This window comes from Vollenhovia emeryi, unplaced genomic scaffold (genome assembly GCF_000949405.1).
Source record: "Vollenhovia emeryi isolate VEMERY1.0 unplaced genomic scaffold, V.emery_V1.0 DF939139.1, whole genome shotgun sequence".
Lineage (NCBI taxonomy): Eukaryota > Metazoa > Arthropoda > Insecta > Hymenoptera > Formicidae > Vollenhovia > Vollenhovia emeryi.
In genome coordinates, this window is record NW_011967227.1 from 722,139 (window position 1) to 749,491 (window position 27,353).

The 27,353-nt window shown below is 36.9% G+C and overlaps 2 protein-coding genes across 4 annotated transcripts in view; both read right to left on the reverse strand.

Annotated features, from left to right (window-relative positions):
* LOC105567251 (TGF-beta receptor type-1) overlaps positions 1 to 16,379 on the reverse strand; it is a 31,413-nt gene extending 15,034 nt beyond the window's left edge. For 2 of the 3 annotated variants that reach the window (XM_012021967.1, XM_012021969.1), the window contains exons 1-2: positions 16,181 to 16,379; positions 7,497 to 7,608 (exon numbers count right to left, since the gene is read on the reverse strand). In XM_012021967.1, coding sequence (XP_011877357.1) covers positions 7,497 to 7,608; positions 16,181 to 16,265 — 197 coding nt within the window. In that variant the 5' untranslated portion in view covers positions 16,266 to 16,379. The remainder of the gene's footprint in view (positions 1 to 7,496; positions 7,609 to 16,180) is intronic. The other variant, XM_012021968.1, reaches the window with a different exon arrangement.
* A 3,690-nt stretch (positions 16,380 to 20,069) lies between these two features.
* LOC105567252 (UDP-glucose 6-dehydrogenase) lies at positions 20,070 to 26,441 on the reverse strand. Its single transcript, XM_012021971.1, has 6 exons — positions 26,362 to 26,441; positions 24,743 to 25,216; positions 23,717 to 23,914; positions 22,307 to 22,753; positions 21,133 to 21,288; positions 20,070 to 20,971 (listed from the first exon to the last, which is right to left on the reverse strand). The coding sequence occupies exons 2-6, from the start codon at positions 25,211 to 25,213 to the stop codon at positions 20,795 to 20,797; spliced, it is 1,449 nt and encodes a 482-aa protein (XP_011877361.1). The 5' UTR covers positions 25,214 to 25,216; positions 26,362 to 26,441; the 3' UTR covers positions 20,070 to 20,794.
* Between the last annotated feature and the right edge of the window lie 912 nt (positions 26,442 to 27,353).

The following is a 27,353-nucleotide window of genomic DNA, read 5'->3' on the forward strand; positions in this document are numbered from 1 at the left end:
CTAGCTTCTAAAAATTCTCAATTTTGATTCTATTATTTTATCGTGAAAAGTACCAAAAATCTTCCTCAATATTTGATCAAATTTGATTAATTTGCCTGATTAAACCGCTTTTGTTAATTTTATTTACCTATACAATTATCACTCTTCTCAGGAATTTTCTTCTTCAGAAATTACGCTCAAAGTTGATCAATTTTGCTTGAATCTCGCAACAGTACGATATTGAAATGAAACTGATTTCGTTGAATTAAGTCTAATTGAATAATTGTACGCATATATGTTACACAAATATATATCTATCGATTGGCATATAATAGCGCGGTAACATTTCGCGTTGGTACGTGCACGCGCTGGGAACACACCCATCGAGCTGTTCCGCATCACAATCCACACGGATGCGGATACTATCGAGGGAACAGGGGATCACCGAGCAAACTCCAGCAAAATCGAAAGAGAAATACTCAAAAAAAAAACCGGGAAAAGGGGGATGCGAGAGCGGAAGCTGGTAGTCGGGAGGAGCAAATCCGCAACACCGTGCAACTCAACACACTCTCGTGGTACCTGACATGTGGGGGTAGCCAGTGGTAGCATATCTTCGTGATTCCTGAAATTCTGCGACTCCTGTCGGGGTAGCATCGGGGCGTACAACGCTGTATATAACAACGCGGAGAGCCCGCGTCGACTCGCGACGCGAGTCTTTCTATCGATCGGGGTTTGTTCTACTACAGTAACCCCGGCGAAACTCTCTCTCTCTCTCTCGCCCTCTCTCGAGAAAAGGACAATCTCGGTTCGTCGAGAGACGCGTCAGATCGCCGGAAACGATCTTCAAAGCAGGCACACCTCGCACATTCTGAACAAATCGAACTCGGCACAGCAAAGAAAATGTGGGTTAGGGGCAAACGGTAGACACTACGATGCAATGAGTGTTAGTTTGGAGTCTCTCAAACTTTGCTATTCTACGAAAAAGCGCAGTATTCCACTTACTTAGAAGGGATGTTACTTTTTCACGGTTCTCGCACTGTTTGGACTAATAGCTACAGAAGCAATATACATGTATGCGTATGCGTGATTGCTTCTATAGTCATTGTATACACGGAGAGAATTTTCTCTTAAAATTTACTCTGAAAATCATGTAATCGTGGAACAACATGGGATCTTGAAGAACTTTATAAGAGTTTTTTGAAATTTTACCACACATTTTACTAGTAAATAATGTGTACTAAATACAATTACCAGTAGAAAGTATGGTAAAATTTCCACAAACTCACATAAAATTGTTGGAAATGTGCTGTTCCACGATACATGATTTTCAGGATAAATTTGAAGAGAAACTTCTCTCCGTGTATAAATACATTTGTATATTTATGGTTCATAGTGAAGGAAATTTTTAATTTTCGTTGATTTTATGTAAAAATTATGCACAATCGAATAAATAAATATCAATATTATAAACTGGCAATTATGCATAATATAAACAATTAATTTGACATGTAGATTTATGTAATATTTAAATACTGATCCGAAATAATCGCTCTCATGCTTTCGTGTAAGATTTTCTTTGTTTTTCATCGATTCTTTATTTGCATACCGTAGTGAAAAGTTTTTTTAATAAAAAAAATACAATTAATTTATCGAGTAACAAAAACTGTCGTTACAAATTGCGTATGTAGCTAAACAACTAGATATTACTTCAGGGAAAAATTGTTTTTCTAAATTAATAGGTAACATGTGTTGGTTCTACTATGAATTTATTGCCTTTGGAATGAAATTTGTTTGGTGGAAAATTAATTGTTAGATTGTGTAATCGTTGCGGAAAAAGATTTGTGATAGAATTTAGACATTAAAAACCTACTATCTCACGTTAGAGTCCTATCTCGTTAATAGAGGACTTTTCTCTAGTTATTACCAGAAAGTATCCGTTCTATAACGAAATAATTCCAAGTTCCTTAATGTTTCCTGGATGCGTATGTGTATTATCGTCACGTGAAATTTCATTCGCAATATATGCAAATCGCGCTTCGTCGCGACACGCGCGTCAAGGTGAGCCACAACACGCGCGATTCGATCATCGTAAATCGAATGCGAACTGCCGGTCACGAAATATCTCAGACGGTCTCAGTTGTCATACATATCTCACTGACGCAAATGCCCGCTGATTTGAGCTCGATCGCGTGGTAATTGATTCCACGAGACGAGCCTCCATCGAATGGCATTAGTGCGTGCGCCAGTAAAGCATGAGTATAAAAAAAAACAGAGTCAAAAGTCGCAGATATTACGTTATCGTACAAGTATAAAAGTATTATTTTAAAACTTGTTCAATATCAACGGTGGATAAATTAATCTTTTATATATAAATTTGAAATTAAGATTCAACCCGATAACTGTTTCAATGTAGATAATATAACGGTTGCAACAAAAGCTATATTAAATATAATGCAATAACTTTAAAATTAAATTTGTACTAACACTAAATGTACAATAAAATACAATTTTTATAAATATCATCATTTAAAGAAACAATTTGCGTCAATTAAGATAAGACAATACTCTTTCGCGCATTTTATAAATAAACCGATAGTACCCAGTGCTTTCGCACGCTCGTTTTTGATCGAACGCAAATCGCACGATAAGTAGAGATAAATATGTTAAAGGATACTTTACCAAAGAGACGCAAAAACAAAACAGCACTCGATTATTTCGTAAGAAATGCAGTTAATAATTTTGCTTAAAAAATTCGTCATATCTCTACTTTCACCACACTTCGCAAAGACTGTAAGTGTACATATGTGTTGAACTAAACAGTATAAAAAGAAATCTATCTAATTTGGATCCTCTAAAGATAAACGTGTTAATATAAACATAAAACCACACAAAAATTAGACGGCCATGTAACATAAAATATGCGATGAAGACTTACTTCGCGTTGTTATTTTTACAAAAAAGGAAAACACGGTAATTATATACGCACATTTACCAACTGCAAAAATCTCTCTTTGCCTAAGGGACAACTATAATTCCGTCCGCTTAAGGATGCTACTTCTCGTTTATTCTTGTTATTTTGAAAATCATGCTGTTCACTCGATTTCCGCGGGGTTAATTCACGACGTTATATTGAAGAACGGTTACGTTATACACACACGTATACAGATAATGAAAATCTTTATCGATCGCGAGCCCTTGGAATAATACCTGAAGACAATTCAGACGAGTTGGGAGATAATAAAACTGGGTATAAATTCAGGTTGCAGAAGTCTTTATCACAGCAGATCCGCGAGAGATAGATGCCCGGCTTGCTGTTGCAGAAACGGGGTGCTTCCGGCGGCAGCCAGTTGCTTCGATCGAGGCACCTTTTACAACATTACAATCCTACGTTTAATCCGAAAAGCTCGCGCAACAGTCGCATAAGCCGAAATTTCGAAAAACCTTACGTACAGAAACGTCTTATTATCGTAAATAACACGATACTTTGCGCCAATTAACTTATAGTTAGAATTTCAAAAGCATCGATCAACTCTTTCTTTAAGGAGTAACAATATTGTAAATTCATATTAATATACCTATATTGCTGTTAACGTGACAATGTAAATATTAAATTATTTTTCTTTCTCTTGAGAGACTACAATTCATTTATAACATCGAATGAACTTTCTTTTGCTACAATGACAATTTTCTATGATACGAGTGTATTAGTTTTGCACATATAATACAATATAATTCCATATCGATTACAATTTTTTGCGTAACAAAATGTCTAAGTACTTCGCACTTCGTTTTATCTATAATAGAAAACAAATAGGGAAACAAAGGAACAGTATTTGCAACCTCCCCCCTTCGACTCTAATTTACTTCTGCTTGGATTGACATACTCTGAAATCTCAACACACACGGCACGAGTTCGCGCTTGCGACGCGACACGTCAATATATTTTGCATTCATGCGATCGCATATAAAATTGCCTCGTGCTGCTTTCACGCTACGGCCGGATCAAGTAATCTCGGTCGCGCTATTTTCAATGCGATCTCCGGCCGAATTATCCGAATTATCCGTCTGGCGCATTAAGCATTTAGGAGCCGTCCGCACGTCTGCGACCTCAGATTGTCGCATTGGTCGGACTGTCTCGGTCGATCTTGTTTGATTTTAAGAGTGCATCGTTCTCAAATCGGGATATCTTATAATCATTACACTGGCAATTATTAAGAGGTAAATCAATAAATTCGACCGTGTCTCGAGATTTCCTTCGGAGTAATAAAATTAAATAAAGCAGACAAAGATTGATAAAGGAGACATGGAATTTTTTTAGATTAATAATTATATGTATACTCATATATTGTAAAGAGTAAACACAAATTAGAAACTGTGAAATTACACAAATGTAACGCAAATGATCTAAATGTTGGTTTTCATTTGACGAACAAAAGATATCAGAAATTACTACTTTATATAAGTTTTTATTAAATTATATTTTTGCTACAGAATAAAATATATAATTATTTTTGCAGAAAAAGTAAATTTTATTCTTGTAGACTCGAAAAAGATATTGTACCAGAAGAATTGGATTTTTCCTATCAAGTTTTTATGTAAAATATAAACTTTCTAAATATGTTATTTTATATAAAAACATAATTTATATAAAATTTATCTTGTTGAAAGTATATATTGATAAAACGTTTCCAATAATGGACAAATTGTACCTAAAATCAAGAATATATTCATTTTTATCACGATTGTGTAACGGACTGGAACAGAATGCGCATTACATTATACTGCGATTTTGTAAAACAGACATGTTTATATAAATTAAGATAAATTTGAAATAGAAACTATAGAAATAATAGTAATTATGAAATTAAACGTTGCTTAACTTCAAAATTTTTAGAAGTAATATAACTGCGAAATTCAATAACCATACGAGCTTAATTATATATGTATATATTAGTCAACGCTAGATTTTCATGTCCTACAACATGTACCGTCGAGCGTCGTCCATGATAAAGAAAATGTCGATCTTTACAGGATCAAAGGTCGAGTTTGCGGTATATTTCGCACATATGTATTGCGCTATCTTTTCAACTTTTGACCTCTTCGATCATGGAAAACATTCGCAAGCTTTTCCGAAGCTATTGTAAATGTAGATAGATGCGTCTATGCATCATTTTATCGATGTCATAAAGATACCAATAAAGTGTCTGTATAACGTCCTGACGTACCGCCTGGGTAACACGAATAAAACTTTCGCAGCTATAAAATTTGTTGCAGAAATAGGCCTTGCAGTGCATATAATTTTTGACGAAATTTTAATAAATGCTCGATAAAACAGTAATTATTTTTAAAAAAATTAAATATAGCGGTCAAAAGTAGTGAACATTTTTATAGTGTAATTATTCAACAGACATCGTATCTGAATATAATGTTCCAATTTTATAACAAGCACTTTTTATATGCAACAACAAGTAAACTGTTTGAGATCAAAGAAAGGTATCGTGCAATAGTTGTATTGAAAAAATGACTGAATTATTCTTCTCTCTCTTTTTTATCATTCACCTACGGACGTTTATTTTGAAATAAATTCAAATTAAGAACATAAATAGGAGAAAGAAATTTTACATACTGAATGTTTCGTAAGTGCTACAATGTTCAATTTCCCAAGCAAAAATTGGATTCATATAAGTATAATTTGATATTCTGAATTGTTCAAAGTATCAATTAAAAGGTCTTCATACGATTCTCATTTTAGGCTTCCCCAAGAAGCACGTTACATTGCATTGAATAATGCGCTTCTGTGTCATAAAAATGCATTTATCCATAACGTTTACTTTAATCGATTCATCTGAAACAATCGCCGAAAATGCATCGTGTAAAGTCGTTCCGAGCAATTCTCGTTCGCACTACGACGCAGTTAAAAAAAATGAGGGCCCCTGGTTAGGACAGCGTCATCTCATCTGCTTGGACTGAATTGAAATTTGTGTATGGCTACCCCCACGCTTGCGCGTAAGAAACTTCCTCGACGTATTCGAAATCGATACCGCGGAAGAAGGGAAGGTAACATCGAATTTCGCCCCGAGTTTGCCCTGCGATCGATCGCGACCAGAATTTCCATGGCCCACAGCGGTCGAACTTGAAGTCTTACCAGGCATCGCGTTCGGCAGCGCGTTACCAACGCGACGACTAGCCGACAACAATAATTCGTTTCCGCCGAAAAGGGCGCTAATCATGGCCCGGACAACGCGGGCTGGAAAACCGGCTAAACGTTCATTCGTGGAAACCACGAGGGCATCGATCTCAATGTCGAAGCGAAACCACCGCAGGCCGTCCCTCGATGGGAATGCTACGCGACATTTCTCACGGATGATCGGTGACCTGAACCGTTAAATGCACAAGCCTCATATGTGATAAACATTACGTAAGCAAACTCTAAGTAAATACGCTTTCCACTGGTAGTGTTTAGCCAATGATCCAGTAGACCAGAGGAAGAGATTTTTTACTGGATCGTTAATCCAAAATTTAATAAGGAAACACTAGGCTATAAATTAAATTTTGATGACAAATATGATGGAAATATAATAAAAGAGCTCACAAGTATATGAAAATAAAATTTAGAAATTTATGGCATTTATATTCACGTGTATACACTAGGGATATATAATTGTCTAGAAGTTTAAAACTTGTAATAAATTTTAAGAGTAAAAAATATATAATATTCTTTTAAATTGTGATACATTTTCAACAGAAAAAAATTCATCGATACAAACAAAAATATATAATCCTTTACATCCTCCTATATAAATATACAGAAATACAGAAATTGAGAAAAAATTTAATTTAGTTCTAAGAAAAAATGAGTGTTTATAAATAAATCAAGTATTGCTAATCAAAAATTAAATTAAATAACAATAAAGAGGAATTATTTTTATAAAGAAAATCTTTGCATCGCCTACCTAACTCAACGATTTTGTTTTGTGTACATTAAGTACATGTAGTGTCGCTGCAACGTATTATGGACCGTTTGTACGATAAATATTACAGATAACGCGAAGAAGATGATAACGAGCCGGATCTTGTTTTGTTGAGACGGCTTAGAAATTCTACATTAGTGTCATTGATCGCCCACTAACAAACATCGACGTCATAATGATCATCCGATTCGTTATGAACGTCAATAATTGTTGAACGTGTTAAACTTTCCTCTCGAGACGGACTCGATTTTGCGCTTCTAACTGATCGTATGTTACAAAGCATTTTATTAAGATTCAATAATCCGTTGTATGCCTTGCGACGTATATCCTAATTGATATAATACACTGAAAACTAACAAATAATAAGGCTTGGGAGAAAGAAGAGTGAATATTATTTAGGGGAGGTGGGAAGAGCTTGTCGGTTTCGTTCTAATGCTATTCGATTGACGGCAAATCCACCGGCGACCAAGAGATAAATCAATAAAAGGGAGTTTCGAGTGTAAATCGCATATACTCGTCAATAAAATCCACGTGCAAATACGTTACCTCCGAGCATACGTAATGACGTTGTTTTTCAGGCTCGTACTGGCGAAACAATAACCGTCGGTTTCGCAGGTGTAATTGGTATCCGTGCATATATCGCAATAGCACAGTAATCCTGGAAATAAAACAGAATCATTTAAGTTATACAAAATATTTGAAAGCAATGATAAATTTCTCTGTTTTCCATGTAGGTATATTCAAATCGGAAACGTTCTTTTGCGAAATTTTGACTAGATAATACGCTTTTTCATACCATTTTCAAATTTTTTAAGTTAAAATCTAGTAAATAAAATTGTTAATAGTATGTCGATAATGTTAAATTTAATCGAAATATTGCGAACAATTTAATCTTTTACTTTCTTACAATTAACAAACGATATAACTAGAATTTACTTTAAATTAAATATAGCCAAAGTATCCATTTTGTTTAAGTACATGTTATTACTGTTATCACAATTTCTTATTGTTATTACTTTATAATAAAACAATAAATATCAATATAATCATAAATGTAAATTGATTAATATTTTCCTATTTTTCTTATGTACACTTTTGCGAGTAAATATATGGATTATTTGATGATATCGAATTCTAGAGGTGAAATAAATTTCACGAAAGAGCGCTTGCGTGGTTCGGCACGGAATGGAAGAAATATGGGAAGGAAGATATTATCGTGAAACGCTATACGGCACTTACCACAATTGAGGGGCAGTTTATTTTACGATAATATAACATCGTCCTGAGTCTCGCAAATATTGACACACAATTTTCAAGATACATTGAATATTTATCATTTTCAATTATTCTTTGAGATAAATTTAAAAAATTTTATAAGCAAACTACTGTGCAATTCAAATCATCTGGAACACTTGAAATACCGAAATCACTGATTTTACTGCAACGTGAAAATTTTACTATGTTTAACTTATACAATAAGGAAATGTATGTGCCTAGAATTTAGAATTTTCTGGTTTACATATTGTAATATGAAGATTCTCTCACAAATTGAAAACGGTAAAAAAAGCTAACAGGTTTCAAGAATATGGAAATTCGGTCTGACAATAGTATTACACTGACTGATAGGCTTGCTATTCTTCATGCGCTTTCCGCTTGCCAAAATGAAGAGAAGGAAATGGACAGCGCGTAAAAAAAAATAGTGGGTTCAAGAAAGAAGACCTTGAAGCTTGAGTGATTACACTCAGGTATCGCTACTTTTACACAAGCTAATGCAGACCTGCGATGAGTGCGCTGAAACTTTAGCAATGCGTCTTAATATAACTTGTTCTTGCGAACAAAAAATTTTGCACAAGAATCGCTTCGTTCCATAATGTTTGGATGCATCAAGAATGATTCTTTATAATCACATAATGTGGAAAATGTAAGTGCACCATATATTGATCTACCCACACAGAAAAAAAGTGTATAAAAGTCAAATTTAATAGAAAGATTCTACTTTTACGTGCATGCGATTATGCTATATAAGTCGGTATGTTGAAATGCGTTTTAAGGCATCAATATAAGAGTCACTTCATTACAAATCAGCATAAATGCTTGTAATAGGAAAAGTACTCTACTTATCAATCGATAATTAATTCAATGTGATCGTGTTGTTATCGCGCGATTCCTTTTTAATTCTAATTTACAATTCAATGCTCAATATAGAAAAAACCACGGTTGTGATTTTAAATTCCGCTTTCATAATGGAGTGTGAGCGCGAAAATACAAAACAACGATTATACTTTTATTGAGCATTTAAATGTATTCGTACAATTTCGAATTTTATATTCGATATCAATTGATAATGTCAGTAACATTTGTATTAGTTAAAATTACATATAATTCTCTCTACGCTCAAGTGAAATAATAAGAGATATATGTTATTACCATATTTCACGCAAATAGGTACATGAATGGTAAATAATATTACTTAAAACAAAATTAAATAAATTATTTTATGGTCATCTTACATCAGGTGTGCTTTGTAAAGAGCAATGCAATCCTCATATTTTCAACATTAAACGGCAGAATAACCGGATTCTCTAGAAGAAAACCGGTCAATCGTACAGAAAGTATCAAAAGTAATGCGGTAAGCACGATATGTGCAATTTGTCATAGCAAATCCTTTGATAACATTGAGAACAATTTTCCGCAATTGCCCAATTTCTAAATTCTCATCAACTTTTCCTTATAATTATTTTATTCAATACAATGTAATATAAAAAAATATAAACTTAAATGTTTATTTCAACCAACTCCAAGTTAAGCTAATTTTCATTCTTCCAGATTCCTCCACTTTTATTTTTAATAAACGTGTGATTAAGTCAGTTGACACATTTTTATTGAAAAGAACGCAATACCTTAACTTTTGCCAAAAATGCTACGATAAATAAAAAATATAACATTTATAAGAGAAGACAGTATGTTACCGATAGTTCTTTCTTAAAAAGAAATCCAATTCAACTTGGACTAATATTATTTTTAACAATAAAATGCACATAAAACATATTAGAAATAATTCCTTGTTATCGCTGACAGCCTTGTCTGAAACAATACATATATTTTCATTGTGATGTCTCGTAAAAGATAGAGACAGATGGATATTTTTTTCGATAGCTGATATCGATCGAAATCGCGTCATTCGACCTCCCTCCGTATCTCGCCGGGGAAAATATTATGACTTTGACGTTTTACTGAACAGTAAGATGACGTGCGTGTAAACAATATCTACGCATTGCGTTCGATCGTAGATTATAACTGGAAACTCAAGACAAATATGTATAGGACGTTGCGATTAAAGCAACGTTGTGCAACATAATGGTAGTTATCGCGGGTTTAGCGCCGATAGTGCTGCTATAAATATATTGTTCGTCCTACATTTCACACCGACTTGTTGTAAAGCCTAGAATTTGTGGAGAAATGTATGCACACACATTATGAAAATTTAAACATTATGCGGCTACTTATTCTTCCATAAAAATTCTGAAAATATTTAAAAGTAAGTAATAATATAATAAAACTAATAAGAAAACATGTTATATGAATAATTTTCTATAAGTGAATATTATAAGAATTATTTAAAATGGAAGATATATTAATACACTTAACGTATGACTGACAAATCTATACGTTATTTATTTTAACAATGTTCATCCGTTAAGAAAAGCTCCCGCTTTTACTATTAGAGCGAGAACAATTTATAAAACTCGTTTGTGTTTACCTATTGTCTCTTCGTTCCTTTAGCAACTCCAAGTCTTCTACGAGAGACATTAGTCAATATTTGCGTTTACATGCACACCGCGTTATGTCATATATAGACACGCATAAGTGCGTATAGAATATCGTTAACGTCGTTACAGCCAGTCTTTCTCCCGGATCTTACGATCGTTTTATCAAACAACCTGCAAACGCTAATGGCCCGTAAGGATCCGCGGAATAACAATGCGCCGAGTGGATGAAGAACCGACCGTGCATAACGTTTCGACCATCGGTTGCAGGAACGTCGGAGCGTGTGTTGCTTTTTCAATGAGGATTCGAGAGCCCGATTTACATGCACGACAATTACCAAACGTCGAATCCATCAAAGCGGAGCCGAGCCTCGTAAGGGGGAAGGATATAACGAAGATACTAGAGAATGAATAAAGTACACTAGGGCTGATTCGGAGAGATGAAAAGTACATGTATTTGTGTGTGTCTGAGAGATAAAGAGACATGACAAGCTTCTTTCATTAAGCCAACGATATCGTCAAATCGAGTGTTTCCGAACAAGGCCTTTCTGGCAGCAACATAAGTATCAAGCATCTTTTCATGTCATTCACTACAATTTACTTATTTATATCGCTACTTGCTCGTTTTCTCAACAAGAGAAAATGTTTTCTCGCTGAAACAATTATCCACTGACGATGCTTTAAAAAATAACACAGACACTTTAATCATTGTATCAAGTTACTATAAGTAATTTCATTATTACAGATTAATTAAACCTTAACAACATTAGAATCCATGTTAAAATAGTTGAATTAATTTCTCACCTAGTTATAAATTATAAAAACGTGTATACAAATGTTGAAAAAATTGTTTACAGTAAACGTTAATAGCTAAACTTATTATTCTTCTAGCAATGTAACGGCGATCCATTTTTAAGATTGTTGAATTATTTACTCCGTGCATCAGATAACACAATTTCTCACGTGTCAGAGAAACAATAACACGCATATCTATTAAATGCCGCGCAAGTTAGTTAACGCGCACAAATGAAAATTAAATAATGTTCTCCCGCATTTAGATGAGCTCGACAGCGCTGAAAAAACAAGCGAGGCATACGAATCTCGGAATGTAAGTGTGTATCTTAATTAAATATGCATGTGAGATAAGAGTGCAGGTGGTAGCGATATAAATAAATACTTGATGTAAACACATTCGTATGATCGGTGAGTTGGCGTTTCGAAGATATTGCTTATTGAAAAAATTATTCCCCTTTGCAACGCACTTATTCGAAATACTTCGTATCTGCGCCGCATATAATTAAATCTTAAAATCTCTAGACAAACACACGCACACATTAACCTTTCCTTGAACTCCCTATCGTAAACTTGAGCAATATCGCAGCTGAATACCTTGACGATAAGAGCGCATGGCGTTGGCAAAACTTCGATATCGTATTGAAAATACGAGCTGTTATTTCGTTTCACGTATGTTTCGACAATTGCAATATTTTATAATAAAATTGTTATCATATGTCTGAAGAAATATATTTAAGGATATTTTTCAAACAAAAGTAACATAAGTATAGAAATAATATATAGGATTATTCTAGGATCGTATCTTAATTACTTTGTTTTGATAGCTCCATTATATAGAATTATTCTAGGATCGTATCTTAATTACTTTGTTTTGATACCTCCATTATTTAAATGTATCAAACGTAGAGGAATGAGCCATCTATTATGAGATAAGTTTCTAACATGAGATAGCAGGTTTTCAACATCCAAATGCAATCGCAAATCTTTTTTTTTCGCAACGATTGTACAATCTAGCAATGAATTTTCCACTAAACAGATTTCGCTCCAAGGGTAACAAATTCATGATGGAATCAACTGATGATGCCTATTAATTTAACAGAGATCCCGCCATCACGTATTAGGATCCTGTCTCATAATAGGGGACTTTCCTTAAAATAATTACAATATAAGTGTTGATTTTACACCGAAACATAATTTTAATTTTGAAGATATTCCTTTGTAAACGCGTTATCCGAAGGTTTGCGAACTCGCATTGCTAAGAATTCAGCGATCTAAAATTCTCGAAAGCTACAACAATGCTCACCCACAACGAACAGTAACAGTTATCTGGATAATAAATAACAGATCCGACTGTTTGCGTGTTTAATATCTCTCTCTCTCGGAGTGAAACATGAGGCAGTTGTTTAACAGATTAAACAAGGATGAGCGAATGTAACAAGGATAACTATATCGCCGAGGAATTCTATTTCTGAATTGCACAGATAATTAGGCTACCAAGCTTCCAGGAACACAATATCTGTAAAGTGCAAGAGTCCCATCGACGTTACATTATTCTGTATTGATTCGTGAAAAAGGTACACGAGAAAAGTAAGGAATTTCAATTCCATACATAAAAGATAATACGATTGATATTTAAATTTTTCAAGCAATTGGAACAAACAATTATCTTCCCAATTTTCATAATTCATTCTGCAATTAATTCCGATTTTTAATTGCGTTAATAAGAAACTAGTAACAAGATGGTCATTTTAATCTTTGGGTTTACACAGATATAAAGTTAAGGAGATACACGCCATTGTAAATTTGGCGCAAGGAGGAAGCATCGAAACTTAGCCTGGCGATGAAATGAAAGAGAAACGCAAAAGGGCAATCTTGCCAAACAATCATCTCCAGAGGCCGATGGAATACAGTAATTGCTTATAATTTTTTATTACAGATTTCTGTTTCTATACTGTGGAACAAAAAAATACAATGCGCCCCTGACACATCATCCCAATTATTTAAGATTCGTTTGCGTTTCTGGTTCTTATTTTATAACCACAGTGGAATAATATTTCTCTCCTCAAAATTCTTTGTATCATACGCGGAGTGGCAGGACCGGGAATCAAACCCGGGTCTTTCGCTTGATAGGTGACTGCTCTATCATTAGGCTATCCAACGCCCCCCCCGGTATATCGTAATACTGAAGGGGTAAATCGCGCTCCGGTGTGGCGCAGCTCTTGAAAACTGGAGTCGCAAAGAGAGAGAGAGAGAGAGAGAGAGAGAGAGAGAGAGAGAGAGAGAGAGAGAGAGAGAACGCGCGCGCGCGCGTGCGTGTGTGCGTGCGTGCGTGTGTTTTTGTAGGAACCGAATGCACCGGCTCACCCTTCCGCATGCTTTTCGGACCTCGTGCAGCAACGAGATTAAACGGCCCTTCTGTACACCACGGCGCGACACGTTACTTACGCAACGTTATGTGCGCGCCGTTAAAGGGGAGAAGGAGCGAGAACGGGCGGGACGGCGAGGCGAGGCGGAGAGGAGACTGGAACGAAGGGACAGAGGAAGAGACAGAGACGCTCGGGCCTCACGGAGGAACGGCGGGTACGAGCGCGGGACGAGGCGCGGCGAAAATGTAGAAAGAGAAAGGTAGACTACTTGACGCGTTATAATACGCGCACGCACGGCGCACACGGCGGAGGGATTCGTCTACGAGGCGCAGCGCGTGGGACAAACAGAAGTGCGAGCCTCAACAAAGAGCCTCGCCGAAATCATCGTGTCTTTTCCCGTTAACACCGTGATTTTCTTCCATTCGCATTGCCTCCCACGAGCTGACTTTTAAACGGAACTTTAAAATAAGGAGCGCGAGTGTGTAGTGGCTCGGCAAAGTAGAATTGTTCAAATATGTACATATCTAATTCCCTCCCCCCCTCTCTCTCTCTCTCTCTTTCTTTCGTCACGACGACGGTCGACGGTCTGAGATCGTACATTGAAGATTAACAGGAGACACGAATTATTTTTGTAGAATGAATATATATACGCCTCATTCTTTTTTTAATCATAACATCTTTCTCCTCCAATTTTAGTATCCCCGATTTAAATCTTACTAAGATGTTCAAGTCAATTTTTCTGAAACCGGAATGTGAGTAAGAGCGTATCTATGAACTCGTAATTGCAAGCGATAGGAAATAAAAACTTTCTCGTCGATTCACGCTATGAATAAAACGCGTTTTATTTAAATTGACGTAAACTCTGCCAGAAATTCCAATTAAGGTTCAATTATACTTCCTAATTAGCGTAATTAAGAGGAACGTGTGAGATACTTACAGCCTTTCAGTTCAACCAAGCCTCGTCGGCGCGATTTTGCCCGCGGATTCTAATTTTACGAAAGACTTCAATGGTAAACATATTTTGCAGTCGGCGTGAACTCTGTCATCCACTTTTCGCATCTTGAGTTTACATCGTTCCGTTGAGAGCAGTGTAAATATAACTTTATGTCTCATATTTTATTGAGCGCAAGCTGTACCTTCATTTATTGTTTTACTTTTATTAATAGAGAAAAATCCTCTATTATGAGATCGGTTTCTAATATCAGACAGTAGGTTTTCAACACCGAAATTAAATCACAAATGCCCCGGTGTTAATACAATAATTAATTAAAATTGTTCACGCACAGGTAGAGTGAAATATTTAATTGTTACTTGTACTCTGTTAGCGAGGCACCTTCTCCATAGTAAAGTCCGATATTCAATGGACAAATAAAATTTCTTATGAATTTTATTTGTTCAATCTTCTTTCGCAACGATTACGCGATCTAACAGCGAATTTCCCACCAAACTGATTTCGCTTCAAGGGCAACAAATTTATGGTGGAATCAACTGATTGCCTATTAATTCAGCAGAAACTCCGAAACTATCCCATATTAGAATTCTATCTCATAATAGGAGACCTTCCTCTATCGGTTATTGCTATTCGCCATTCTTTAATTACATCTCTCGTCTCTTAATACGACCGTTTTTTTGACTGCAATCGGCGTGAATTTTTTCAACCAACGCATGTAGAGGAGAGTCCTCTATTATGAGATCTAATATGAGTTCAAACTCAATCGCAAATCTTTTTTCGCGACGCTCTTACACGATCCAACAATCGCTTTTCCACCAAACAGATTTCGCTCCAAGAGCAATAAATTCATGATGGAACCGATAGACGATGCCTATTAATTGAGCAGAAACTCCGCCGTCTCATATTAGGAGCCTATCTCATAATAGAAGACTTGCTCCACTATTCCACCAGCACTTCCGCTCTCATGTTCTGCCGCCTGTACAATCGTACAATAACTTGAAAATCAATGGCTTTTCGATTTGACAGTCTGAAAGCTCTCGTCGACGACCGGGGGAGACCGCGGGGAAGGGTTTTACCGTATTTAACGCGGAAGACGACTCAAATCGGAGTCGAGACGCTCCGGTCAATGTACCGTGATGCACAATGAAATGTGCCAGCGCAATATCAAGACAGGAACGAAACCGCGCTGCACCCTCACGCCCTTGTTGATTTCGCAATATCTACATGTTTAACGTGACCGCGTCCGAGAAATGAATTACCGCGGCAACTCCCTGATCTCGCGCCGCAAGGTGCTATCAGCGCGACGTAAGTTTTCTCTATGTCTACGGCGGCAAAGGTGATATACGTTACCGTTGACAGGGCAGGACGCGTGGAGCAGGTAGAGGAGCGCCAGGGCGATGAGGCTCGCCATGCCGCCGTCGCGGACGCCCCTCATCTTGCCTGAGCCTCCGCGGGTGCAGCCGGTGGTCCGCCGTGGTGGCCGTTCGCCGAGGGCCGCCGGCCTTGGCCGCCGCGGCTCAGCGCCGATCGCGGCGGCAGGGTCGCGGTATCATCATCCTCCGGCGAGCGATCCCCCGCGGGGACGGGGCGAGGTGGCCGCCTCGCCGACGGGGACACTTGTCACCGCTGTCCGTGCCTCCGCTGCCGATGCCGCTGGCTCGCGGCGCTCACTCGCATAAGAGCGCCCGCGTGACGGCACTTGCCGCTGCCGGGGGGGCGAGCGCGACTCGCAACGCGTATCACTCGCACGCGCCCGCGTCGTCGTTGTCCGAGTGCACGGATTATCACATCGTCCGGAGCGACGTCGCTGCTCCGGCCGCTGCTCCGGCCGCTGCTCCGGCCGCTTCTCCCCCGATCGCGTAACACCCGCGCGCACGAGGACCGTCTCGTACCCGGGTGGACGAGGGTGGGCGGTAGGTATCGCCGCTGGTCACGCGGGCCGATCGTTTCGCGGTGCGAGCGTCAAAATCTCCCTCAAACGTGCCTCGTCGCGCGACGTCGCCGCCGCGGAAGGCGCGCCGCCATTTTCCTACCGACAGGCCCGGCCTATCGCGAATTCTCTCGCGACGAACGCGCCGAGGTACGCACTCGCGCGACCGTAGGATTTCACCACGGGCGTATCACTGATAGCCGCGCGCCGACGGACTCGAGAAAACGGCCACGCGCCGCGCGTCCTTATCATCGCCGTCGCCGTCGTCGTCGTGGACGTCGTCGTCGGCACTCCGGCGCAATCTCGACGCGACTGTCACGCGGCCCGCTCGAGCTCCTCTCGCTGATCGCCCGACAGCGACTCGTGTTGCTGCCACTACCGCCGCTACTGCTGAAACCTTTCGTCAAACACGTCACTGCCTGCCTCAGATTCGTACATAGCCGCGTGCACATTGTTACCTCCGTTTCCGCTATTTCGCTAGGAAACCGCGAGAAACGAGGCGGCACAAATTCCTTCCGGCCTAAGTAATAAATGGATAGGAAAATTCCAAGAGGCAGATCTTCCGTCTTTCGAAATCATGGAGAAGAGAGAGAAAGAGTGCTCCGAAATATACTGTAAAAGTTGAGATCGGAGCGCATTATGCACGGCAGATTCGTAACACGCTGTCTTGACAATTTTTATAATAGAGAAGTCATTAATTGCAAGTCTCGATAAGAAAAGAATTTCCGATATTTTATCATTTTTATTTTGTATGAAAATATTAAGAGCGAAAAATTGTAAGTGCACATTTAATAATTCGATTTGATCTGCCTCGTTAAAGTAATTAGAAAATTAAGGGAAAGTATATTAGTGATCATTTTTATAAAAATATTAAGTAACCTGATTATTACGCGCGAGTTTGTGCATCTTTTATTACAATTTGCAAAGATATGCTAGATACGAATACACTTACTTCTACGTCGGACTGTAATAAAGAACATTACTTTTTAATTTTATTACGAAGAAAATTATTTAAGTATAAACCTAACTTTCTAATACATTCCGCAGACATAAGTTCTTGCGGTGTTTCATCAAATTTTTTGCCTTAAAGATACGCCACGTTAACAGCAGGGCTTAGCGAAAATTTGATACATTACTGCCAAGAAATTGGCGCATGCGCCTGTTGAAGGTACATTTAGTTTCATTAGCATCGTGATTCACGTAAGGTAAAAAAATAAGTTTGGCGCAATCCATTTCTTGCATGGTAAGAAAACGCTACAAATCGAATCTTTCCAAAATTTTCAAATATCTCCAGCCTCTAAATACTTTTCACAGTGTTTAGATAATTTAAAATATAAATTGCGAAAACTCTGTACCAAAGCAAATGTTTCCCTTAATCCTATCTTATGTAAAACTTGCAATTAGGTATCATCTTTCGTATGGTTATTTAACAAATTAAAATGCATACGAGGAATTAATACATTAATTATTAAACTATTTTTATATAAAATTTATTTATAAACTTTTATGAGATATGTAACTGGAACCTATGCACAATACACACACTAGGCAGTAAGATGTAACGTACTGCCTATGTAAGTGCATATATAAGTGTGAACTTTATAAAAACAGTAACTCTTGCAGATTATTGTAATATGTATAATGTATTTATAAACTGTAAAGTGATTTTTAATAACTTCAAATAGTGTGCGGTGCGTTTTCATTACGATACTTGTTATAAATAAGGTATAAGTAATTAAAATGTCTTATTTTACATGCCTACACGTCCGATTCGAAACAATATTAAACGCGTGTGTAATACTGCAAACACATTTAATAAGTTAATAAGAAATAAGTTCTTTCTAAACTTCATTCAAAATACTTTTAATGCTGAATTCACGAAAACTGCATTAAGCTATTTCGTGATTCGAATTTAAAAAAGTATATAAAATGTACATAAATGTGTTCGAACTGACACTTCGAAAATACATTGCAAATTTGATTATCACAAAATGCGTTTCTTATACAAATAATCTTATATATTAGAAAAACGACACAGAAGTGAGAAGCTAGAACACTTATGTTGTTTGCATGGGGAATTTAGAGTATATCAAACTTAAATAAAAAATTTGAGATAAGATATCGACATAAGTGTGTTTATGAAGAAAGAGTTTGTAATAATTATTTAACGTACAATGATAACAGATAGAAGGCCAACTCATAAAGATAATAATGAAGAAAATGTCTCTTTATTACGCGTATTATAAATACTTGTTGCAATAATATGTGTGTATGGAATATTTTCACTATACATATATACTTAATATTAAAATACCATTAATTTCGAATAATCAAAAAACAAATAAAAATAAAGGTATTTAAACGTTCATAACACTTTAAATCATCATTGTTTTATTGCCATTTGTCATTGTATACGTACTCGTTGATAATATAATAATTGATAATATATCTAAATAAATAATTACGGTGTAAAAACTCAAGAGATTTCATAATATCTCTTTTTAGGCGGTGCCGCGTTAAGGCGATCCAATTGTCTATCTCAGAGTTAGAAATCAATTGCAGTTTTCAAGCTAATTTTATGCTTTATTTCTGAAGAGACCGCATTATAAACGCAATGGAATTCTTTGAATGCTGCTAAAGCTCTCGTTTCTGTTTTTTTCCTTTTCAGTGCTTAATCTTACTTATGAATCAATTATTTAAGGAAACAATTATTTAAAGAAACAAGGATTTTGGCTTTAAGACAAATACGATCATATTTAAGAAAAAATATCATTTTACAATGTATCAAAGCTCATTGACGAAAATACAAATGTCAACAAAAATTGGCAAAAGTTGCCATTAAATTCTAGCTTTAATTATTGTATTTTGTAAGCAAAACTTTCGCTCTACAAGCTCTGTAGTTCTGTAGCTTTTTTGCTCTAGTGGTACATAGTTTATAGAGATATAGCATTATATAGAACATTTTTACAAAATGAATCCCTTATAAATGTATTAATGATATACATGTGATTGTCTGATGTCATTGGCTAATACGTTTCCATTTCTATTAACTGTCACCAAGCAACTGACCTGCCTTGATTTTCTTCAACTATTAGAGTCACTCGCCAGGAAAATATTACAAAATCTGTCAAGCTTTCACACCTATATCGATATAACATATCCGATAGAAGAAAATTATAATTTATGTATGAGATTTAAAAAATGTGTATTTCTTTATCTGTCTCTTTTTAGAGTATTCTAAGATAATTAAATACAATTAAACATGATATTAAAATTTTAAACATGACATCATAGACAGATCGATATATTTCATTTTCTTCCAAAAAACTTAATTTTATAAAACTCATTAAATTGTGATGGCCCAAGGAGCGCCAATGCGCATAGAACGTGCTTTTAATGCGCGTTTTATTGCATTGGCTTCAATTATTTGTGTGTTCGAAATGCGCGAATTTAACATGTTTGGGCATATTTGAGATAAATAATTTTATATAAATCTCTATATTTATACATGCTTATGCAGGAAAAATTATACATAGGCGGATAATGGTACAGTTTTTTGGAATGTACTGCCACAATACACATTAAATGTGCATTTAATGCGGGACAAATACGTGTACTAAATGCGAATTTAAATGTACATTTAAAGCACATTATACGCGCATTGGCTCTCCTTGGGGACAAATAGCTCAAATGTATGAAACCTTCTTACAAAATCTTCTAATTCTTAAAATATGTTTCTTAGAAGACACATTCCATTCTGTAATATCCAGGCTTTTTCTAAATCCACCAATTGTAGAAAATAGCACGAGTTCATATTTTAAGACAAAATCAATGTCATTATTTGAACTACGCGCAGTCTATAACGACACATCCATTAGGAGATAAACGTATCTGTTTGCTAAAATAGTAAAATTCAATATTCTACGTTTCACAAATGCATCTATATGTTTGGATTAACTCAACAAAACTTGTAATAATTGTTGATGGCTTTTTATTAAATTGGAAGTATTGCTTGTAGTTTGGTCCGTTCTTGCTTAAACTTGCGTCTGGCTACCCCACACTCTGGAAATTGCGGATCTCGTGAGTTTTTTACCAATAGTTTGGACAACAAAACCGATCCTTTGTAATCGATCGTGATTCAAAATCTTCCTTCCATCGAAAATATACGCTGGCTTCATCATATCTGCATAAATCTGCGTGTAATCCAGTTCCTACAAATCATGTATTAGGACAATAAAATATTAATTAATTTGTTCATCGTCATATTATATTAATACAACACTGAACATATATAATTACGTGAAAAAATTAGTATTAAGGATGAATGATTTCTGTAATCATCATAGAAAACGACTTTTCTTTTCTTACTTACGATAAATTCGTCCCATTCTGTACATAAAACTAACGCGTGTGTATTTTTCGTTGCACTATAAGCATCTTTATAAATACTGATTCGATTTTTTATATCTTCAGGATTGCTCGTTATGGTTGGATGAGTCAAATCTTGGATAATCTGAGTTTCCTCAACCTGTGAATTAGAAGAAATTAGAATTAGAAAGCCGCCATACACGAAGCATAATACATAATAATAACTTGTTGATCATGACTGATTAGTGAAGTATTTCTAATTTTCATATCTTACGTAAAAATCACTATCCAATCTAAGAATAACAATATACAAGATATCAAATTTATTAAAAAATTCGCTATAATTTCGTTATGCATAACTTTATTTGATGTTTTTGACGCAGTCAATAGTATAAAAATAAAAGGAATATAAAAGTTGGAATCGTGTTGAACTGTGTGGATGACTTTACTGTATTACATTACAGTAACGTTCAACACGATCCCAACTTTCTCTTTTTAATTCACCATGTTATACTCACTTGCGCCGTGTTTTATGTACAATCATTTTATAATTTATTACAACTTTTATTTTATTTTCATACTATTGACTGCGTAATCCTTTGTAAATATCTAATTTGCGAATTTGTCCACGCATTAAATTGTATTTATTTCTTTCTTCATACTGAATATGGTCCAATAAGGACCGAAACGTATATTCTTTTCTAATTAAATAATTTTTATTGGACACTACAACCTTGTCTAGGCCCTGGATCCCTTTTTATAATTAGTAATTTTATTATAAATTGTTCATACTTAAAGAATTTATTATTAACAAATTAACAAAAAAGGTCGACAATCCGTATCGACGCACAGTTTCTGAAAAGTCGAAATAGACGCGTAAACAACATCTTAAGTTATATACATGTTATTGCAAATAGTATTATCACAGCCCCGGTGGTCGAGCTGGCTAAGACACCCGTCACGGATTGTAGGGAGGTCCCAGGTTCGAATCCTGGCTGGGATAATTTTCGCAATATTTTTTGCAATAAGAATTTTAAGTGCCAGATACGGTGAACAAAAATCACTGATGTTATTAATTTATTAATTACTTCTGGCGACTTTAAGAATATTCTTATTATATTATTAACAAGTCTGATACATGTGAAACGCATTGTACATAGAAAAGAGAAAGAGCTGACCTTGGGATCGTAAATGTGAAGAACAGCGCCTTCGTCCAACAACGTCTTGGCGACGTGAATCGCTGGTGATTCACGCGTGTCTCCTGTATTTTTCTTGAATGCGAAACCCAGCATGGCAATCCTCTTGTCCGTCACAGTGTTAAAGAGAGATTCTATAACTTTGGCGGAAAATCGTGACTTTTGATATTCGTTCATATCAATCACCTGTTGCCAATACGCCGCCACTTCGGGCAGATTTAAGCACTCGCAAATATATACTAAATTTAGAATATCTTTTTGGAAGCAAGAACCGCCGAAACCGACCGACGCGTGAAGGAACTTGGAACCGATTCTAGAATCAAGTCCGATTGCCCGTGCGACCTCAGATACGTCGGCACCCGTGGCTTCGCACACTGCTGACAACGAGTTTATGCTGGAGATGCGTTGAGCGAGGAAAGCGTTCGCAGCCTAAAATCAGATTATATATAAATAAATGTATATTGCAACTTATTGTTTTATTTCTTGAGATTAGGATTTTATTTGCTAAATAATACACATATATTTCTAACGCTTATACTTTATACTTATATACTTATTTGGGGAAATACACTAATTACGTACAAGAAGATTTTATGAGTATTAAATTACACTCTTTTATAAAGTGGGAACTTCAACAGCGATAGATATGAGAATGTCTCAGAATATGAAATTAAAACTAATCAATTAATATTTTGAAAGGTCATATTATTTTTTTTACACAGTTCAAATATGTATTTGCAGAGCATTTAATTTATTATACAAGTTAGCAGGGTTGAAAAAGTCACTTTATAAAAGTATATCTAGTTACGGTCACAGTTTTTTCACTAAAAGTGTAACTATAATTGTTATAGTTACAAGTTACTAATTCTGAAAAGTAACGCGTTACAGTTGCTAAAAAAGTAACGAATCGTTACTTTGCAGTTACTTTCTTGCAATGAAAATAAAAATATCAATCTGCATTTGAATTGTAAAGCGTCGACAAAGGCGTTTATGCGCAAATGCAAGGCCTGCTATCTTGTGGAGGTTTAAAATATATACATATAAAGTAACTATTAATGTAACTATTAAATTAGTTACTTGTTATCGAAAAAATGTAACTGAGTTAAGTTACAGTTACAGATGGAGAGAAAGTAACAAAGTTAAGTTAAAGTTACCAAAAAAAGAAGTAACTATAACTTCGTTACAAGCTTACAAGTAACGAGTTACTTCCCAACCCTGCAAGTTAGTATAATAACCATCGTTTCAATAAAAAAGAAACAGAAGTTTATTTATTGCGTAATTTATACATACCTGCAAACCGTATGTCGCAATATAGCCTCATGAGACTTACGCGACTTATTTACATAGCGGGACTGCTATTACAACTAGAATGTGAAATGTAGGATTACTCACCAGTTTCGACAGTTCTGAACTCCACGTGTTCGTTGTTAGAATATTTTCCCTAGGAATCCAATGTTCGTAAACTTTACAGAGCTCCTCGATGGCTGCCTGTCCTTCTGGCGAGGACTCCCCGCCAATCAACACCCGATCAGCGTTCACCAGGTCTTCTATCGCGGTCCCTTCAGCCAGAAATTCCGGATTCGAAAGAATCTGAAAAAATAATTAATACATTCCAGTAAATATGGAGGAGATAATCTCAGCGAACGTGCAAATCGATGAGTAATGTACAATAATAGCAAACACCTGAGAAAAGGCGAATAATCAGACGATATGAAACAAGGGCGTTACTTGCAATGAATGACGATTAATTTAAGTACGAAATCGCGCGATTACTGTTCGACAATCAACTACGGGCGCAACAACTCAATGAAATCCCGCGTATCACGTGTGTTGTGTTGAACGAATCAATTCTGAAAACGCAATTCGATTATTTATGCAACGTTGCGTTGCGTGGCAATGCTGGTACATTTAAATGCATATTAAAAGTAAATATAGAAAAGCGTTATAGAGCATCGTGAGAATTAAATGTACGAAGTGGAGTCTAGAGAAGGTAACTGTTGTCTTGTTGCCTTTCCCGTCGTTTCTCTTTGCATTTCTTCTGTTTCTTATCAGTTGTGACCATTGGATTTTCATTTCTCTTAACGGCTGGAACCGCTATGAAACTCGTCGTATTCGAGATGCAGAGGAGATTGGTAGCTGAGACACGGAACAGATTTTTCTTGTATTTCTCCTCTTTCATCGAAGATGATCCAAAAGAGGAATCGAAACATTTGACTAAATTTCGTCCGTTTTAAATTTATCGCATCTTGATTTCTGCGCCTGTTTCACATTGGTGCTTTCGTTTTTTTAATTTATCTGTTAAAGGCCCGAGCAGAAAGATTGTCGCGAGTGTTTACGACAATCTTTCTGCTCAGGCCCTAGGAATGTATCTGTCGCTTTTTCTCTTTCAATTACGACGTTGAAAAAGAACTATCTCACCTGATAGGAGACACCTGGCTTGTGATTAGCGCGAAGAATGTTCATGATACTCTCGGCCGCTCTCACCGGTACGGTACTCTTTTCCACGACAATCTTATCGCCGATCGCAACTTCCGCGATCATCCTGGCAGCGCTTTCCACATACTTCAAGTCCGCTGCTCGTCCCTTGCCGTTGCCAAAGGTCTTCGTCGGCGTGTTCACCGAAATGAATATCAGATCGGCCTCCTTGATCGCCGTCTCAATGTCGGTGGAGAAGAACAGGTTCTTCCCACGACACTTTTCAACTACTTCGTCCAAGCCGGGCTCGTATATCGGTAACTTCTGCGAATTCCACTGCGCTATTCTCTCCTTGCTCTTGTCAACGACGGTCACTTGAATTTCCGGGCATTTCAGTGCAATGACGCTGCACGTAGGGCCACCCACGTAACCGGCTCCGATGCAGCAGATTCTCCGGATTCTCGTCATTTTCATTTACTGTAATATTATTTCACAGACATCTTACGTTCAGTTATGCTTCGAGTTGCATGTGAGAAAATCATCGTCACAAGATATTTGGAAGAAACGTTATGTCGTGACAAAAGAAATAAGTTTTACCGTAAACTTTTATACTACATAAAATAAGACTTCTTGTGACTTAATCGAAAGCAAAGTGTTCGAGCAAAGGAGAGAATTCGACGGCTTAAATTTTACTCCACTTCCCTCCATTCCGCGATTTGTCAAATGTAAACGGAAATTATTTTTTTATACATTGAGAAAAAGTTATTGAAATGACAAAACATATATTTTTATGAATTGACGAATATTTTTACGAATTGACAAATATTTGCTCGGCAGCCCGTGATCGCCACATATAGTTGAACCATTTTTCTCAGTGTATATAATACATTGTTGAAAATTTGAGCCTCGAATAAACAAAATTGTGCAATATGTCACTTTATAGTTTCACGTCAAATTAATTTTGCAACTTAACACAGTTCGTACCCTCTCGTATGCTTATGACTTAAAACTAATCTGATAGATAATAATAGAAATGCTTACAAAAATTTATGTCATCAAGTCTTAGAAAAAGCAGCCAATCTTCGGCAACAATTCTTCTTGACAATAAAACGTTAAATCAGGTAAAGTACGATAAGAATGCGTGTACAAAACTAGAATAAAAATTCACATGACACAGAATGACTCTCTCGGGCTAACGAATGAAGATTCCAAAGAAAGCATTCATCTGGCACAGGAAGAAGATACGTTTCAAACTAATCGTTACTCAAATGTTGCCCGGAAGCTGATAAAAATATATCTGCGAGCTCTCTTTGATACGTGTCGTGCCAAGCCCAGCAAATATATTATCGACTTGCTTTCCACTTGTGCTCGATCACCGTTTGGCAGCATCGATATTCTTCCGTTTACACCGTCACCCGTAACTTTCATTTGTACACGCCAATTGTTTTTACCGTAATGCACAAAGATTGTTGTTAATCATTGGAACAATTGAAAGCTACATTATTTAGGTGGACGTTGAGAAAGTAAACTGATAGGCGTCCGTTCCTGTTTTCGGAGCACATTGTTCGCGCCAATCCGTTCGAGATGCTCCGGAAGGAATCGATGTACACCTGTTTTGTTACCTGTTCGACCGAAATAGCGAAGAACTCCCCGATGATCGGCGGAAATGCGGCATGAAGGCAGACGTGGTACAGAATGCGAGTTACGGCCTGTCCCAGTCGTAGCGCGGCTTCCGCAGCGGAAAAACGATTTTGTTCATGGGGGAAAAATCGTAGCGCGGCGATGTTAGGTCACGTTGCACGGACTTCCGTCACTCGGGGACCCTCTGGACGCTACGCGTCCGTCATTTCGCGGTGCTGTGAGGTGTCGAGGCGGCAATGAGGCCGCGCCGACGTGACCACGTTGCCATGTCGGAGCATCACGGGCGCGTGCGTAAAACAAATTGGCAACGCTGCATTTCTTTCCGAAGTCATTCATGACGATGATCATTTACGAGAGGGCGCGTTCAATGCCGCAGAACGGAACGCTGGGCCTCGGTCCGTGAGTCTTTGGCTGCGTTCAGCAGAAAAAGCTGCTTTGCAACTGTTGTAAAATTTGTGAGTCTGATTGGCGTATTCTTTTAATGTTGAATGAATTTAAGAGCATACGCCAAGCAGATTCACGAATTTTACAACAGTTGCAAAGCAGCTTTTTCTGCTGAACGTATAGCCTTTGCCTCTAGCCGTGAATTCGCGAAAGGTGAACAGCTTCATTGACGAACAGTGAAGGTGTTCAATGAAATTCTTCACTGTTTACGAGTTCACGCCAGAGGAAAAGATTCATGATCGAGCCCCTGGAGATTTGATGTATGATACAGTCTTGCGTGCGTTTTAACATGAACCCTGATGAAAGTAGAATTTGGAGCGTAAATCGAATGTAAGGGGAGAGTGACAGAAGCGTAAACGAAATGCGTAGGAAACGTAATTCGGAACAGCGAAGCGTAAAAGAAGTGTTTGAGGTTTCTTTTACGCTTCGCTGTTCCAAATTACGCTTCCTACACATTTCGTCTACACTGAAAAAAATTTCTGGTTGAATATGGACGAATCAGATAATTCCTTTAGGATTTACCAGAATT

Coding starts and splice junctions, on each gene's coding strand:
- LOC105567252 (XM_012021971.1), bottom strand. CDS start 25,213: ATGAAAATGACGAGAATCCGGAGAATCTGCTGCATCGGAGCCGGTTAC. Junction 22,754..23,716: donor GTTCAGAACTGTCGAAACTG/GTGAGTAATCCT, acceptor ATCTGATTTTAG/GCTGCGAACGCTTTCCTCGC. Junction 20,972..21,132: donor CAGAATGGGACGAATTTATC/GTAAGTAAGAAA, acceptor CATGATTTGTAG/GAACTGGATTACACGCAGAT.